The sequence below is a fragment of the Cydia splendana genome, chromosome 7 (genome assembly GCF_910591565.1).
Source record: "Cydia splendana chromosome 7, ilCydSple1.2, whole genome shotgun sequence".
Lineage (NCBI taxonomy): Eukaryota > Metazoa > Arthropoda > Insecta > Lepidoptera > Tortricidae > Cydia > Cydia splendana.
The window spans coordinates 18,909,973-18,927,939 of NC_085966.1; the positions used below are offsets into that span (position 1 = coordinate 18,909,973).

Consider the following 17,967-nt stretch of genomic DNA (forward strand, 5'->3'; position numbering starts at 1 on the left):
AGTGAATACCGCATGAAAATCTGTTTAGTAGTTTTTGAGTTTATCGTGAACATACAGACAGACAAACGCGGTGGGCGGGCTTTGTTTTATAAGGTGTAGTGATGACACCGCGTATACATAACATATTAGTAAACAGAATCCCGTGATAGAATTCATTCATAAGTGGGTATGCACTTTTACAGCTCGCTGTACAGTCAGCATCAATAGTAGCAGATTAAACAACGCACAATAGTTATTTGTACAACAAGAGATCAAAGTTTGATATTTCTTCGAGTGCTTATTTTGAGTCCCGTGCAAGCGAAAGATTCTATAATAAATTCACGAGCGTAGCTAGTGAATCTAATTTAGAATCTTGAGCGTAGTAAGGGATTCAAAAGCGCACGAGATGTAAATAACTTTGATCTCGTGTAGTACACAAAATTTTTCACCCTAAGCAGTGAGAACATACCTAGAGGGACAGAGATAATAGAACCCAAGTATATCGAATTTGTATTAGACCCCGCATGTTGAAATGACTATAAAGATCACTTGAATGTCATTTTGTCTCACTCAGTGAGCAAAATCGCATTTTGCTCACTTAGTGAGACACAATCTGTGAGCAAAATGCGATTTTGCTCACTGAGTGAGACAAAATGACTCAGTGAGCAAAATCGCATTTTGCTCACTGTTTTTAAGAAGCAAAGTACCCTTGTTCGAGCTGCTGAGGTGAAAAAGTATTTGCCACTCTCTGATGTTTATCAGACTTGTGCCTATGGTTATTCTAATTCGTTGTACAAAGTAACATAACTATGTGAAACTACACTACAATAGCAGACCTATTTATTTTACTCGTGCTACCTATCATAATATACACCGTCCAATAAAATTGTTCATTATTATCTTTAATGACTTGATGAAAACCACATAGAGTGCACGTTTAGTAATTCACATGCACGCGGACTGATTCCACGCGTTGATGACATACTTATCTTTTTTTATCGGATAAAACATGTGTTCTGCGATATAAAACTGATTATTTCGGTAATTAAATCAAATTTATTTAGTTAAGTGTAATTATATTATATAAAGCAGTGTCCTCGTCTAGGAATAATGTTTTTAGTCACTTTATTAATTATAAATGTGATCTTTGCTTTTGTTGTATGGGTGTACTGTAAATTGACTAGCGGTGTATGTAGCAGCAGCAGACATTTGGTGGGGAAAACGGTTATTGTGACTGGAGCGAATGCTGGGATCGGGTATGAAACGGCTAAGGATTTGGCGGCTAGAGGCGCGAGGCTGATACTAGCGTGCAGGAACGAAGTCCGCGGCCGCGCAGCGAAGGATCAGTTAACCGCTGCTACTGGAAACTCTGATGTCCACTACCATCACCTCGACCTCGCATCATTAAAATCAGTCAGATCATTCGCAGACAATATCCTCAAAACCGAAAAACGTCTCGACATCCTTGTGAACAACGCAGGCTGTTATGGGTCAAATTTCGAGAAAACTGAAGATGAACTACTTCTAGAAATGCAGACTAATCATTTCGGACCTTTCCTCCTGACCAATTTGTTACTTCCACTACTTAAATCCTCAGCACCAAGTCGCATAGTAAATGTTTCATCGGTCGCACACATGGGGGCAGTTATTGACTTCGATAATCTAAACGCAGAAAAGGAAACTAAAAAAACCTACAGTAAAATCACAGTGTATTGTAATACAAAGATGTGTAACATCTTGATGACAGTAGAATTGGAAAGGCGGTTAAAAGGAACGGGTGTGACGGTAAATGCTTTACATCCTGGAATTATCGCAACAGGGATTTCAGCACACGACCGGCTAATGAGTACCTCTTTGTTTTTCTTGAAGCCATTTTGTAAAACGCCGTGGGAAGGAGCGCAGACCTCTATCCACCTAGCCGTGGCGCCGGAACTCTCTGGTACGAGTGGCCGATATTTTAGAGACTGCAGAGAAGTAAAACCGAGCAAACAAGCTCAAGATACTGAACTGGCTCGAAAACTTTGGGAAGAATCGGAGAGACTGGTTAAATTAAAAACTGCATAGTCAATTATCATATTAAAATAATGCGATTGTTTACGTCAGTGTCAGTAGAATTGTGAATGATATATTTTTAATGAGATTTGCTAGTGTCCAAAAGTTAATAAATAAGTAGTTGCATAATAATCAATAAGTACAACTGAGAACAGCAACCATTAACGCATTCACTGCCAGGGGGTGTGGCCTAGGAACAAACTTGTATGACGGTGAACGCACATGTGCGTTGGGGGCAGTGAATGTGTTAAATGTCTAATAATGTGTTTTTAATAGTTAATTGATCTATCAAAATAAATCGTGCTATATTGCAATCCTTTACAACTCATAATTTACGAAGAGAATCATTTAAGTGTGCTGTTGTAGGTAGTAGTTCAGGTACTATATAATAGCACTTCTAAATTTGTGTTTTTCTACCATTTTCTTTTGCCGTCACTGCACGTCCTCACTGAACAGTTTAGAAATAGTAGTAGATTTATAAAGCACCGTCAACCACCATTTGCTTGTCATCAGTTATTAGTATCACGTATACCTACTCAATATTGATTATTATTTTTTACGGTTTATATTTATTATCTTCAAAAGAAATAAAGAGTGTATATCGAACCACGCTCTTGGTACAGATGTAGTGTATAATTGTTTTCCATCGCATTTTCACGGAAACCTACGAACGTGTCTTGCTATTTCAGTCGGTCTCGGTACAAAAAGTACTGAGGTTGACTGAAGTAGCATGACAAATACGAACGTTTTCGAGAAAATACGATTAAAAACAATTATGCGCTACATCTGTAGAATTGTCTAGCAATCATTATATATTCCCTTAGAAAAGTATTTAGGCCCGAGTAAAATGCGCCTTCGTTATTTAAATAAGGAGTCATTGGTACAACGAAACTAACAGAATATTTAATCAAAGGAAAATATCAAACCAGGTTTCAAGTATGGCGATGGTATGAAATTGTACTACTTAGGTCTTGCAGGCATGTTTTTTAATTTATTTAAAATCTCCGTGTCTGCAATAATTGCCTATTTTCAAGTAGATAGCTATGTCCTTAATAATCTAGTTCCCACGTAAGTTGACGTAAGTCACCAAAGCTTGTCCATCAATAAAATCACGAAAGTCCAGTCCGCCGGACGGTATCGGCCTGTTAGTTGTTCGGAACTGTCAAAATTTTGTTCTAACTGACAGGTCGATACCGTCCGGCGGACTGTTAATCAGTGGGCCCCTTAAGGGTCGGTTGCACCAAACTGTTCGTATCGTTAAAGAGTTCGCTAAATTTTTATGTATGGAAAGTTTCATAGTAAAGCGCCGGGGCGCGCCGGCTGACGTTGATCAGTCTGTCAAATGTGGTTGGTGCAACTGGCCCTAAGTCTATAAATGAGTGATGCAACGAATACGAATACGAATATTTGTATTCTCTAAATATCAGCGTTTATGTTTTTACGAATATTAGCCGAATATTGAAAAGTTATTCGTACTTTTTTGTCAGTATCGAATCCAAATTTTGTATAGAGCGGGGGTGAATAATTACTAATTACAGAATTAAACCTCACCTTTAACGAATATTATACTAAATTTATTCACCGTCACCCTATCGAGACGCATCGTAGGAAGCCCGTCAACATCTATAATTAATTTCCTCTTCGCTTTTCAGCGATAATAAAAACTCCTTCAAAAACGATGAATAACTTAGTGAAGTATAAAAGACTAATTAAGGTGTGCTTGGCTAATTAGCTGTTAGATAATCGAGTTGTGAGGAAAACTGAGCGGAGTCGGGGGTTTACGGACTTTACGGGCCCGTTAAAGTCCTATTATTGTTGAAGTTTTGCTCGTAACTCGGGAAGCGGCAATTACTGACCGAAAGTGGCTATTCTGAATGGCCTATGTTTTGCATTTTGTGCAAGTATAGGTAGATTTAACCACGAAGGGGTATTAGTACAGAAAAACCAGGACCAGACCATTGCTTTTAAGTAATTGATTGATTCTCTAGGTAGTCTAGGTGAATCACCAGCAGAACTTAAAAATTAAGTAGTTTACTCGGGTAATTCCGAATGTCGAAAACTGTCGGATAATTCCGAAAGAGACTTTTATTATGATGGAATTAAGGGTGATTTTCATCTGAATTTCGGAATTATCCGACATTCGGTAATACCCGAATACACCTTAAGTCTTTATTTCAATTTGTCAACCTTTGTCCGTGTTCAATGCTATCGAAATGAAATGCGAGTGATAAGTTGATAACATATCGGTAAAAAAACTTATTGATTAAAAATTTTAAATACCTATTTTAATGGCGCTCACGGTTTTATTTTCTCTAATCTCTCTCTCTCTAAAGCCCCATTTAGACTGTTCAAGAACTTGCATGTTATTTTCGTTACATCATTGTAGTAAGAATCTGAATTGCATGCAAGTTCTTAAACCGTCTAAATGGGGGTTTACCCATACTTACTATTGCTTCTCGTTGTTTGCCGCTTCAGTTCAAACACAAGACATGATATGGATATCATTTCATTCATAGGACAAAGACTACAGGAAAATGCCTTTCAACGATATCCCATAGGCCGGTCGCGTACTGCTCTCATCCAGCAATTCTTAGCGATCTTGACCACCTCGATCTTGTAGCTTGTAGGTCCCCACTCTGCGTTTTAAGAAACGTAAGCAATTGTCAATCAAGACAATGAGGCCTTGCTGCCTCAGCGGCTGCTGCTTCCAGTAACTGGGAAGTGTTTTCTGTAAGTCGTACTCGTATAAGTTCAAATCAGTCACCTGAAATAATATGTTACTCTTCGAAGGCCAAAAAAAATATCTGACACTATCTTATTTGTAGAGCCGTAAGAGCGTGTCATATTTATTTTTGCGGCCTTCGAAGAGTAACAGGTGACTGTTATGTACATTCCAAATTCGTGTGTTTCACCTACCTATTTCTGAAAATACAAATTAAATTATTGTTACTTGATTAAAACGAGTCAAGTTGTTTTTTAAGTGAGGTACGTACACAGAGCCAACGTGACGTTTTTACAAACGTAACACCGCTGTAACCCAGCATAATAGACGGGGCGCCAGTTCCGTTTGACCGGCAGGTCGCAGCAATTAACATAGGTAAGTATATTTATTTGATTATTTACGCAACGAAATTAAGGTAACGTTCAAAATCGCACGCCTCCCTGGGCCCCCGTTATAATGACATCGTTTGATGTGATCTGATGCGTCAAATTGCGGGCCTTTAATGGAAGTAGAGACCTCTTCAATGCTTCAGACGTTAGTAAAACGTCAAACGGCAAACTCGGAGTTAATACAGTCTCAGTCTCAAAGGAAATTTAACACATGTAACAGAATAATTGCCACTTTGGTATAACTATCGACCTGATTTCTCGGGATTGGCGGCTGGGAGGTGTTGACTTGTTTGCATAAGATATGAATATGCAATTGCGGTCTAGACACTATCAGTAATAATGGCATTGCTTTTAAGTGGTGACACATGAGAACACAGTGTATTGATTAAAATGAAAAAACATGTCAATTATTGTATCATGTATTTTTTATGGAAGACCATGTGGGCAACAGGTATCTAAACACTAGATAAGTCAGTTCAGATACATAGATTAACAGGCACCCAAAAGCGTATAAATTTTACTCCTTGATAATATTTATAAAAAAAAATTACATTCTATCTAGAGATGGGTCGCGGGTATTTACCCAATTTACCCACCCAGGTAAATACCCGGTAAATACCCATCTACCCGGTATTTACCCGTATCTACCCAAATGGACGGGTAGATTCATTTCTTGTTGCACATGTCGATTTGTGTTAAAGTGGAGATATAAACCGAGTTAATAGTTGTAAGTATTGTGTGTGATTTAAAATGAAATGGTTTAGTGAAACCTGCAGTTGTAACTAAGGAATTTTTAGTACAATTTAGATAAATATTAAAAAAAGACCGTCATAAGAGTATTTTTTTTTTAGATTTGAGTACTTTATCGTACTTATACGTTGATAATACACATTCCAACTTCGGTCGGCGGGGGTTGTGGTTGGGGGGAGGGGGGTAAAAGTGAACTTTTTCATATTTCTTGGAATCTGTCATTAATATCGAAAAGTGTTGTATGTACAAACTAAAGTAGACATAATTTTCTACAAAAAAGGTTATATACAGTTTTGTCCTAAAAATAACTGTATTTGACTCATGAGCTTCCCAAGTTGTGATACTGCACAATTTTTTACTATTATCATTCATAAGTAGTCTTTATTTTCATCTTTCTAATGTATATTAAAAGCGTTTTAAAACATTTCCGGAAGCCATCGAATGATTTTACACGATTTTCATAATTGGACTGATATGTTAAAATCGAACTTCACCTCTAAAAATCTAACAGTCAAAGGCTCCACAGACCTTGCAATACATCCAGGCGATTTTTGATCCATTGCCGCCTATAGTGCGACATGAAATAGTAGAAATTGAATAAAATGGAACTCAAAAATGTCCATACTAAATTGTTGCCATGTGTAAGCATTTTACGTCAAAAATGTGACAGTTACGTATAGAGATGGGTAACTACCCGAGAGCGGGTATTTACCCGGTAAATACCCGATATTTACCTACCCGCGGGTAAATACGCGGGTATTTTCATTTTTCAGGTTAAAGAAACCTTCTCGTAATTAGTTTAGCGGGTATTTACCCGGGTAGTTACCCATCTCTAATTCTATCACAACTCTATCCCGCTGGCATTTTTATGGCTAAGCTTTCTGAACAAGGTGCTCAATATTATATGTAGGTACATTACATAAGTGTAATGTGCTTATAAGGTAAGTATGACATGTACCTTCCTATTCTTCAAAATTCTAAGTAAAAAGGTACTATTTCGTAACGTCTGCTACACTTTATATCTTTGGTGACTCACTCAGTTCTTAGTAGCAAATTGATTGAAGTAATCATGAAGTTCGGGTAAATACGGAGATGAAAGAAGTTTGGTTATTTTCTTTCTGCCCGTGTAAATAAAAATAACATAGGTCATTTACCTCGTGATATTGGTGATTCTTTTAGATATGTTTGACCTATAGCTACGACTTCCTTACCAGTTTTCTATATTGCTAATTTAAGAGTTTGTTTATGATAAAATACCAGTATGTCGTTTTTTTAGCACTATTATCATTAGTTTCAATACATCAGGCGCCATAATAATTGAATGGCATTCGTTATGTAACCTTGTCACTGCCAACGGCGTCGGTGCGTACGCACGATTGAGCAGCGAGTTTAGTTTAGGATCGACCAAAATACAACACAGTGACATTATTTTAGTCAAGACGACACAAAACTTGGAAACAATTAGTTAGTTTCCGTATTTCGTGATCACCAGTGGCTAGATACAGAGTAATTTAACGTCAGTGTTTTTACACAAGCAAATGTCATTAAATTTCCGCAATGATTTGGACGATATTAGCCATAACAACTCTGACGGTTGTTAGTGTAAAAGTGTTCCAAAGACTTACATGCGGCGTGTGTCAATCCAGTGCGCGTTTGGACGGCAAAGTTGCGATAGTGACTGGAGGTACGAGTGGCACTGGCTTGGAGACAGCGCGAGGTCTGGCCCAGCGCGGCGCCAGGGTCATCATCACAACCAAAAGCACTCGCCGTGGAGCTGCTGCCGTTGAGGAAATCATACAAACCACCGGCAACACGAACGTCACCAGCCGACTCCTAGACTTATCCTCCTTACAATCCGTAAGACAGTTCAGCCAGATCATAACGAGAACAGAGAAACGCCTCGACATACTTATCAACAATGCCAGCGCATTCGGCCTTGGCAATCACGTCACTAAAGACGGACTGCAAGTCGGTATGCAGGTCAACTACTTCGGACCTTTTCTCTTGACCTGCCTTCTGTTGCCACTTTTGAAATCTTCAGCGCCCAGCCGGATCATAAACGTGTCATCTATCAAACACAACTATGCTGTGGTGGATTTCGACAATCTCAACATGGAGCGATATTGGAGCGACATATTGACTTACGCGAATAGTAAACTATATTTAATAATGATGACTGTAGAATTAACTCGTAGATTAAAAGATACTGGTGTAACAGTGAATGCTTTGCATCCAGGAGTTTCTTCAAGTACTATTTTAAAAAATATACCTAATGATGCCGTAAGAAAGGTGATGGCAAGAAGTGTAGGGTTTATGTATCAGAATGCGAAGGAAGCGTCTCAAACGACTTTGCATTTGGCGGTGACCCCTGAGTTGGAAACCGTGAGTGGTCACTACTTCAGCAATTGTCGTACAGCGAAACCTTCCAAGGTGTCACAAGACCCGTTGTTAACTAAACGGTTATGGGAAGAAACTGAAAGATTAGTAGGTTTTTCATTGCCTGACTGTAGTAATTTATAATTTTGGATTTAGGAAAAACGTTAAATAGGTACTTACATCGTTATCCTATAGGAAATCCCACCCCTATGTATTTAATATTAAATTATTGATATTAAAAGGAAGACTTTGTATTTATATATTATCGTTTTCCTCATTTCCTTCCTGTATTTGGAGAACGACTAATTAGGCGATTTTTATCCTGTATTATATTTACCTAAGTTAAAAATATGTAAATTTATATACTGTACAGACTGTACTGTGGCTGTTCAGCGCACCGGCCCTCATTTTAGTATGAACGATTTGCAGTTATTCGATCCAAATAAAAACAAAAGAAAAATTATTTATTCTGAAAAGCACACACAACAGGATTTTTCGATCTCGATGGTAAAGTTTACTGTACCGGAATGCAAGGTCTACATTGACATATTATAAAAAATTATAAAATAAACTGAAACTAAAAAAAAACCATGCTACATTGTTGCCATGTTTAAGCATTTTACGTCAAAAATGTGACAGTTACGTAGGAAGTGGCGCCCTCAATAATGTTCTACAATTGACAGGACTATACCAAATATTTTATTAAAGGTATATTACGTCCTCGGCCATGAACTGTGCTTGAACTAGAAATGGTACTTCGTCTTTTTACTTCAACACAATATTATATAGAGAGATTCTACTACATACTCGAACGTACTTACGTACGTACCTACTTAGGATTATAATTACCTAAAAGCACAGTAAAAGGAAAGAGGTCCGTGTACATTGCTACGACCTGGCTCATTACCATAATGAGGCCGTACGTTTTTTTGCCACCACGATGGAATAAAAAAAAATCTTGCGAATTCGCGAAAGCCGAGGTCCCAAGAGAGCAATCTGATGGACCCCAATCACTGCGCCAGAATGAACAATCAGGCTGACCGCATTTACGGTGGTGTACCTACCTATAGCATGTGGTTACAGTTGTATATAATACTAGGTAGCTAAAAATATATTAATCCATTTTGTATGCTTTATTTTTTCAATATTTTAATGCATTTTATATTCCATACAGAACCAAATCATTTACCTACTCATTATTGATTTGATTGATTGATATTTAACGAAATTGATCCTTTGTTGGTATTAAATAAAAATAAATTTATTTTAATTTAATTATTTATTATAATTTATAGGAATAAATGCATAAACAGGAACCCCATGCCCGTTTCATGTCCATCTGTCTCACAGACACATGAAGTGATCTGTGGTCTATCTGTAGAGCCCGTCTAAGTGTACAGACTTGAATAGAACAAATCATTTTTTTTACAGAAATTTGACATTATTGATGAGTGATGACATTACTACACTTTGTCAGTGCAAATGCGACGCAGAGTTAGCTTGGTCCGACTCTACCTGCGTCCGTGTGTCACAGTTATTACTATTTTACTCTGAAACCTTAAGGTGCCTATTACTATTATATTAACGAGTTTGGTATGCAGTATATTATATTGTAAGCCATTGCATAGTTCATAGTTAGTATTGCATATGAATGTTCAAAACTATAATAAATATGACGGAGGCACGGGCGACGGCAGTGGGCATAGTACCTCAATGTATTACTTCACAGTGATTTCTTGTAAAATAAAAGATCACATCCTTTTAAAACAACACATCCTTTCTTTATTTCACAAAAGTAAGCTTCTAATGAAACATAAGAAATCAAAATAACACTTGGAATAAAACACTTAGCTAAATGGATAAAGAACGTTGAATTCTATAAGCTTTCAGAATAATCCTTCAGGTATAAGCCTTCAGGAACGTGGCGAGTTAGGCACGAGGTTGGCTAACGAGTACGTCCGATCTCTAGCGCGGTCCGATCAAGACTGCCCACCAGCGGCGGAGCCTCGCTGCTCCAGTCCTCCCGCCTCAACGTCAAGTTGGTCAACCTGCTTGACCAGTCTACCAACATAACGACAAAAATGCCAACTCGTGCCTACCTTCACCCAAGAGAAACCTCTTGACGTTCCAAAGCCTTCTACCTGTCATCTTAGTTCAACAATACGCCAATAGACGGCGTTACTCTCTACGTTATGAATTTCGTTACAACTTCCAAACAGCAAACATTGCTAGTAGCCAAACATTGCTAATCAATTGTATACAGGCGTCTAAAACTATGAACTGTAACGCTGCAATATGTCCTTCTGGAGTCACGCCCCGACAAATAAATAAACAAGTCCTTTTTAACCTTCGTTAGTAAAAGTGCCTGATTTTATTCAATAGCAATTGTGTTGCAATGACATTATAATCGTATGGCGCAGGCACTCCTGATAATATTACTGGCACGGATTATCTTATTATCTACAACTATTATCGCAATTAGACCACGGCGAGGAGCTTACTTATGAATATTTAATGTATTAATCAAGGCCTTGGACAAAGCAGGCGTTATTGATATTATATATACCATACCACTGTACGTGATTAGATAATCTGTGCAGGTGTACATAATTTGATAACATACATAGTAATTATTACACTTAACTAGAAAAAGGTAACATCGTCGTATTATCGCTAATAGGTATATAAATTTATCATTAGGCTAGTCGCTAAGTATACTTTGATTCTCTCGATTGATTGCTAAAATACATTTATGTTGATGCTTAATTGGTACTTACTTAATCAATGATCTACACTGATTCTCACGCAAGCTAAAATTTACTACTAGTATAGATATATTAGTAACACGTAAAATAAAGTGCCAAAAATGATCTGCACGTCTTTATTGCTAAGGTTGCGTTTCTCCCATCTCCATATAAGTAATTAATTATCGCTAGTACGTTTTTGCGTACCTGCGTAATTGCCAGATGCCGTATTACTCTGTAAATAGATCGCTTTGGGGGCATTCCATGAAATTGTCTAACGTTTGTCCCGTACAAACGCGAATTTTCAGATTTGCAGGTATAAGAGTTTAAGAATTATGGTCAAAAATATGCACAGCAAAATAATCGCCTGCTTTAAATGCCGAAAAAAAAGTCGCAACACAGGAAATAAAATGCGTTTGTCCGGGACAGCCCGTGGAATGCTGGTTTGTCTTATTTAAATATAATATAAAGTAATATCATACTACCCATAAATTAAAAAAAAAACACCGCATTAAGTGACTGATTTAACCCCTCTTCTGTGGAGTTCTTTCTAAGCCTTAAATGGATAAAGGATAAGTCGAAATATAAATATTAGATAATCGATACTTACTTGAGTTTCTGTTGCCGATTCATGTATTTTATCGTGAAGTGAATTAAAGTGCGATATAGTTAAAGTTTAACTGTTAAACCATTTCCATTTGATTGTTAGAACGGTTTTCGTAAGTGCACATCTATAAATAGGCAATAGCAATTTGCTAACTACGGCCCACTACGGCTCTTTCTCAGTTAATGGGCGACCTCTATCCATTGTTCTTAGCAAATTGCCAGTAGAACGATACATTGTATGTATAGATACTTACCTATAGTATATTAGGTAAGGCAACACCGTTTGAGCATGTACTGTTTATTCGTAATTTCGTATACAGGATGATTCATGAGACGTGAGCAGGACTAATCCTGGACACTCAGTAACTGATAATTGATCGATCACCTTCGTATTTAAGTGAAACAACCACACTTTTTCCTATTTTTTAACTTTTTGGTGAGGGCAAATTTATTTCTCTACAATCATGGTCACTACAAGACCTAATTAATAAACATAAAACCTCTTTAACCGTAATGACAGCATTTTGATTACGAAGAAAATAAACTGTCAAACATGAATGAGATACGAGTTTTCAAAAATAACAAGACCGTGATGACAGTGATGACATTCAATTTGACACAGAATATCGGTATAGTTTAGTATTCTAATTGTAGGGTGACCATGCATGTCGTAAATAAATTAATAACTTTTTTTTTCAACACGACTAGAAAATTAACGTTAACCTCACTAATACTGATACGAAACAGTTGCTTATAATTTACGAAATGCGCAGTGTAAGTCCTGCTCACGTCTCCTGAATCATCCTATATAAGGCAGTAGTCCTAACTTTCTAAGCCGGGCAGGTATTATTGAATAAATTAGAATCGATTTTAAAAGTTTTAACACTGTAATAGTTTTAGGGCTGTGGATTAAAATCTAAATGGGAATAAGGGTTGATACAGACGGACTACAATTTGTACGGGAACTGCACGCCGACGTCGAAGTTGGCGTGCAGTCGGCGTGCAGTTCCCATACAAGTTGCAGTCGGGCTGCAGTCCGTCTGTACCGGCCCTAAAGCGAAAATAAAACATAAGTCAGTCTCACTCTCTCTAGCTACTCAACAAATGACTGATTGTGACATATGACATATGACATATTCAATTCATGCTAAATCAATGATTAATTTATTGTATTAAGTAGGTAGTTGTGTGAAGTCTATGACAAAAACGTGCTTCCAAATGCACATCGAATGCAGAAGGCGCTGTACGGCTCTGTACAGTCAGCAGCAAAAGTTGCTAAGCGGGTGAGGTGTTCAAAATGATCTTGACGCGACTTTATTTTTAAGATACCAAGAGCGTGTCAAAGTAACCCGCTTAGCAACTTCTGCTGCTGACCGTACATTATGCGGTTACTGTGCTTGTCAAAAGTTGACGATTGAGTATTCAGTTAAGTTTTAGGGTTACGTACCAAAAAGGTCAATAGAAATCCTTACGGCGCGACTCTGTCTGTCTGTCTAATTTCCTTTATGTAGCATAAGACCACCAATACCACCAGTTTTGTAGGCAGTCACTGTCACTAAACGAAGCGGACAAAAAAATGGTAAAATGGTGTTAGAAAACAATTGGCGGCTAAGCTGCTTTCAAGAGGGCGGCCAGTAGCTAGGGGCTGCAAATAGGCGGTTAGGCAGAAGTGCGGACGTTATTAATGAAACCCATAACTCAGGCGCAGCCAGCGCATTTTTCTCCACACAGGAACCGGAAGGACGGCAGACGCCACTAATTAACAAGATTAGCATATTCCCTTGGAAGTGACCTTTTTGTACCCCCGACAAAATGACTACGTATGGAAATGTCAGGATTTCTGCCAAAATGGCGCTTCCGTAAATATTGTTTGCATCTGGTTCGTTGGACGATTTGCTTTTTTTTATTATAAACGTGTAAGCAGTTGCGTTTTTGGCATAATTTCAGTATAAATATGTACGCAAGCCGTAGTATACTTACTTACAAGTTTTTTTAAGATACAAGCCCTTCTATACCGTAGCATAGACTTCGTAGGTACTAAACAGTAGCTCTGGCTATGAAGCTCCTTTCCCCGTTGATTAAATTGTGTGATATTTTTGTTCCTGGGTTGTTGGTGTTTTCAGTTTATTTAATTGTGACTCATAGTAGTATCTTCAAGAAGAGAACCTTAATTATTATATACTATTTTAATTTAATTGAAGTAAAGTGAACTCAATGGCATTATTTTGAAAGAGGCAAAATTAATTTGCCGCATGTGTCTGTAATTAGTGCATATGTGTAAAATGGTTATTTTCCTAATAAGTAATATCTCGATCACTAATTAATAAAATAACCACGTCAAGGTTGGAAAAGGTCGCTTCTTAATTATCAACCTTTAGTCTACTGATAACTATTTGTTTACATTGTATTCTTTGTATTTTATTTTATCGAAGCATACCTACATACATGTTCTTCTTACTATAATTATTATTGCTGTGTGCCGACTACATCGCTGGTATGCCCGTATATAAAGGATTATTTACCTATTAAAACCATCATAGTGTATCGAAATCGAACAAACGCTCTGCCACAGACATTGCTTTATAATTTTCATATGTACTTACAGGAATCTCATGACGCCAAAACTATCAGAGTAAGCCGATAAACATCTGTAACGTTCGTGTGCAAGTAATTGCAGCACCATTCCATCGATGCAAATTGTCGGTTAAAGTTTTCCCAATACCGGAAAACATCGTGATACGAGCGCGGCGGACGTCCGCCATCCTACCATCGATGCCGCGATATCACGCCACCCAATACATCCGGCACCATTCGAATAAATCACGCAAATATATGTTTAATTGAGATTCCGTTTTTAATTTTGGTCCTTATCGAACGAAAGTATTAACGCAATCGATGTGATCAAACGATTTATTTCCACCTACCTCATAGTCTATCAGATTGGTTTCTTTATCGCAGCACACGTTCGTTCAAGCATGAGCAGATAAGAGCACTAGTTTATCGTGTTCGTTGCGCACTATCGTGACCTCTTTACTTCATTTTCTTAATAACGTAGTCTGCTCCGCTTGCTTTAAAGTGAGACGACGCGTGTGCGTGCACTCTGTGCAGTTTTAAAATGTACTTTTTAATAATAGCCGCTATTGCGGTTCTAGTGTCCACTATTAAAATATATCAGAAACTTACACATGCAATTTGCCGGTCGAGCGCTCACATGGTCGGCAAGGTAGTGATTGTGACGGGCGGGAACAGCGGTATAGGATTGGAGACGGCGAAAAACTTGGCAGAGAGAGGAGCGCGAGTGATCCTCGCGTGTCGGAGCGCTCGCCGTGCGGCGGCTGCCAAGGAAGAAATCATCAAATTCTCCGGGAATACCGACGTGCACTACGTACCGTTGGATTTGTCATCCTTCCGCTCTATAAAGGAATTCAGTGACCACATACAGAAGACGGAGAAACGTATCGACGTCCTGATCAACAATGCGGGCGCCGGGGGACTCGGCAACTACAAAACCGAAGACGGTCTCCATGTCGGCATGCAAGTCAATTACTTTGGACCTTTTCTCCTGACCTGCCTGTTACTACCGAAGCTGAAAGCCTCAGCACCGAGTCGAATCATAAACCTATCCTCCGTTATTCACAAGTACGGTTTAATGGATTTCGATAACCTTAACATGGAAAAATACTGGAGTGATTACCTAGTGTATGCGAATAGTAAATTGTATATTAATTTGATAACACTGGAGTTGAGTGAGAGACTGCGAGACACCGAAGTGACCGTGAACGCCGTGCACCCGGGGATCGCGGCGACTAATATATTTCGGAATATACCGATTGCGATAGTGCGTACTGTGGTCGAGAACGGAATAGGGTTCATGTTTCAGAGTCCGGTGGAAGCGTCACAAACCGTCATTCACTTGGCGGTGTCACCCGAGGTGAACGGGGTGAGCGGCCGCTATTTCAGTAACTGCCAACCGAAACAACCGTCTAAGATTTCACAGGATCTAGATATTGCGAAGAAACTTTGGACACATTCCGCTAGATTAGTCAAATATTCTGAGGCAGACTGATTCAATTAGTGTTATGAGTTATATAGGTAGTTATTAATGTAGGAACTATGTTGTTCAAAGAGCTATTAAGACTTAAACATTATGATGACAATAAATACAAAATTATAAGTATATAATAACTAGGAATAAAGTGAAACTGAATACATGAATATCGCTTCCATATCATTTATTATTTATTTAGTATCCAATAAATGATATACACGTGTAAGTTTTTGGGGTACGCCCCGTGCGCCCTCGGAAGTTAGTTGTGATAAGTATAATTATACTTCATAAGAATTTTGATAAATATAGGTATACGTGAACAAATAATTACTTACATTAAAAAAATACTACCGTATAACGGGGTGAACAGAAATCGCGGGGTGAATAGAGAAATTTTGAACTTTTTCTTTCAAGTTGTTATATTTAAAAACGTACATCTCTAAAATTAGATTTTTTGGAATGCGTATAAAGTAGACTATTTATTCTCTACATTGATACCAAAATAACTTAATCAAACTGCCTAAAAGTTAGATTTTTTTGACTCTAAAGTAAGGTCTCGCCAAGGTAAGAAATGAAGCCTGTCTGAACTTTATTCTAGCGGTAAATGTTTTGACATTAACTAAGTAAAAGTTAGCTAACCTGGTAATATAGTATCTGTAGTACCTAAATAATAAATAATATCACTAATTTTCTCTATAATAAAGCATTTTTTTGCAAAAAACCAATAACAAGCAAATTTACGTGATAAAGGGGTCAGTGGACACGCATATGGGGTGAACAGTTACGCCATAGGGGGTGATTAGATACAACAAAGGGGTGTAAAGAGACGCCTTGGGGGTTAAAAGACACGACAAAATATTTTTGTGTTAAATAGCTGTTTAACAGATATATATACCATTTGCCAATAGAGAATCCACATAATAATGACCAAATTCGATGCCTATGACAGCTAAAACTTAATATTTCTATTCACCCCTTTCTTGTGTCTATCGACCCCGTTTTAAGGATATGGAGGAAACAGGTAGTTTTCTTTGATTTTCTCTGAATTGGGTAGGTAAAAATTTATTTCACAAATGCAAAATTGAAGAACTAACCAAGACTCAAAATATGATATCAAAATTATTACTTTTATCATTTGGATTATTGGCGAAAATCGTCCTTAAAGTTGAAAATCGTGTCTTTTCACCCCGTTTTACGGTATTGGAGGAAATTTACAAAACTTGATTTATGAAAACAAACGCTGTCTTGTAGGAACTAGTGTTGCTTGTAAAGTGTTCATTGTAGAAACATAATTGTAAGGAGTATTTACTTACCAATGTCGGTGGGAGTTTGATATTCTAAAATTAAAGCAAGTTGAATACTTCACAAAACAGGTTGTACACATTGACGTATTGCATACTTAAGTACTGACATATTAGTTGTAATTGAAAAAGAAGAAGAAGAGTTTATTGAAAAAGGTCAGATTAAGTACAAGGTCATGGTTGCTACTACTACTACCTACTACACAGACATGCGGCCCGATTCGAACTTTAAGATAGACGTATCTTAAAGGGGCCCACTGATTAACAGTCCGCCGCACGGTATCGGCCTGTCAGTTGTTCGGAACTGACAAACTTTTGTTCTAACTGACAGGCCGATACCGTCCGGCGGACTGTTAATCAGTGGGCCCCTTTAAGTTCGAATCGGGCCGATGATGCGTACGTAAATGATATTTGCGTAGGCGTTAGGCTTTATAAATACATACATGTTTAATACAACTGTCCTACTAATAAAAAAAAATACATTTATCAGTTTATAAATATGTATTTGTTATCTTTTTGTGATTTTTTATTTTCTTTATACATGGGTATGTATTATTTTCTGATCTTTAATTTCTGGTAGGTACTACTGGTTTTTCCTGTTTCAGTTTGGTAAATTAAAATATAAATAGGTACTTCACCAGGTCTCTTCAAAAACTTTGCTCATGGTTATCATCTGAAAGTTTAAATAAGTTTTTATTTCGAGGTCATGTATGTATGTAGTTACCTACCTAAGTAGGTATTTGTAAGTATGAAAATTAAGGAAAAATATCAAAATAGTTTATAGATTGCATAAATAAATCTTAAATGTAATTTCCAGTATGTTACTTCGAACCTACCATGTTATATTCACTTAACAAAGCTCACTTCTGGCAACCCAACCTACCTTGCAACCAAAACGTACCAGGGCCCTTCAGGGTTTAGCTCACTTGCGTCTTTACGACTTGCGGAGAAAATAGCAAGTGTTCCGGATTTGTGGAGGCTGTCAGCAGGCATTTTGAGT

At 37.7% G+C, this 17,967-nt stretch overlaps 3 protein-coding genes across 3 annotated transcripts; all 3 read left to right on the plus strand.

The window, feature by feature from the left end:
* The first annotated feature begins 935 nt into the window (after positions 1 to 935).
* Positions 936 to 2,165, plus strand: LOC134792532 (retinol dehydrogenase 13-like). Its single transcript, XM_063763798.1, has one exon. It carries the CDS (start codon positions 1,090 to 1,092, stop codon positions 2,041 to 2,043), a length of 954 nt encoding a protein of 317 aa, XP_063619868.1. The 5' UTR covers positions 936 to 1,089; the 3' UTR covers positions 2,044 to 2,165.
* Positions 2,166 to 7,167: 5,002 nt separating this feature from the next.
* On the plus strand, positions 7,168 to 8,609 carry LOC134792534 (retinol dehydrogenase 11-like). Its single transcript, XM_063763799.1, has one exon. The coding sequence runs from the start codon at positions 7,450 to 7,452 to the stop codon at positions 8,410 to 8,412; it is 963 nt and encodes a 320-aa protein (XP_063619869.1). The 5' UTR covers positions 7,168 to 7,449; the 3' UTR covers positions 8,413 to 8,609.
* Positions 8,610 to 14,475: 5,866 nt separating this feature from the next.
* On the plus strand, positions 14,476 to 17,208 carry LOC134792246 (retinol dehydrogenase 13-like). The gene has a single exon (XM_063763510.1). It carries the CDS (start codon positions 14,734 to 14,736, stop codon positions 15,682 to 15,684), a length of 951 nt encoding a protein of 316 aa, XP_063619580.1. The 5' UTR covers positions 14,476 to 14,733; the 3' UTR covers positions 15,685 to 17,208.
* Positions 17,209 to 17,967: the final 759 nt, after the last annotated feature.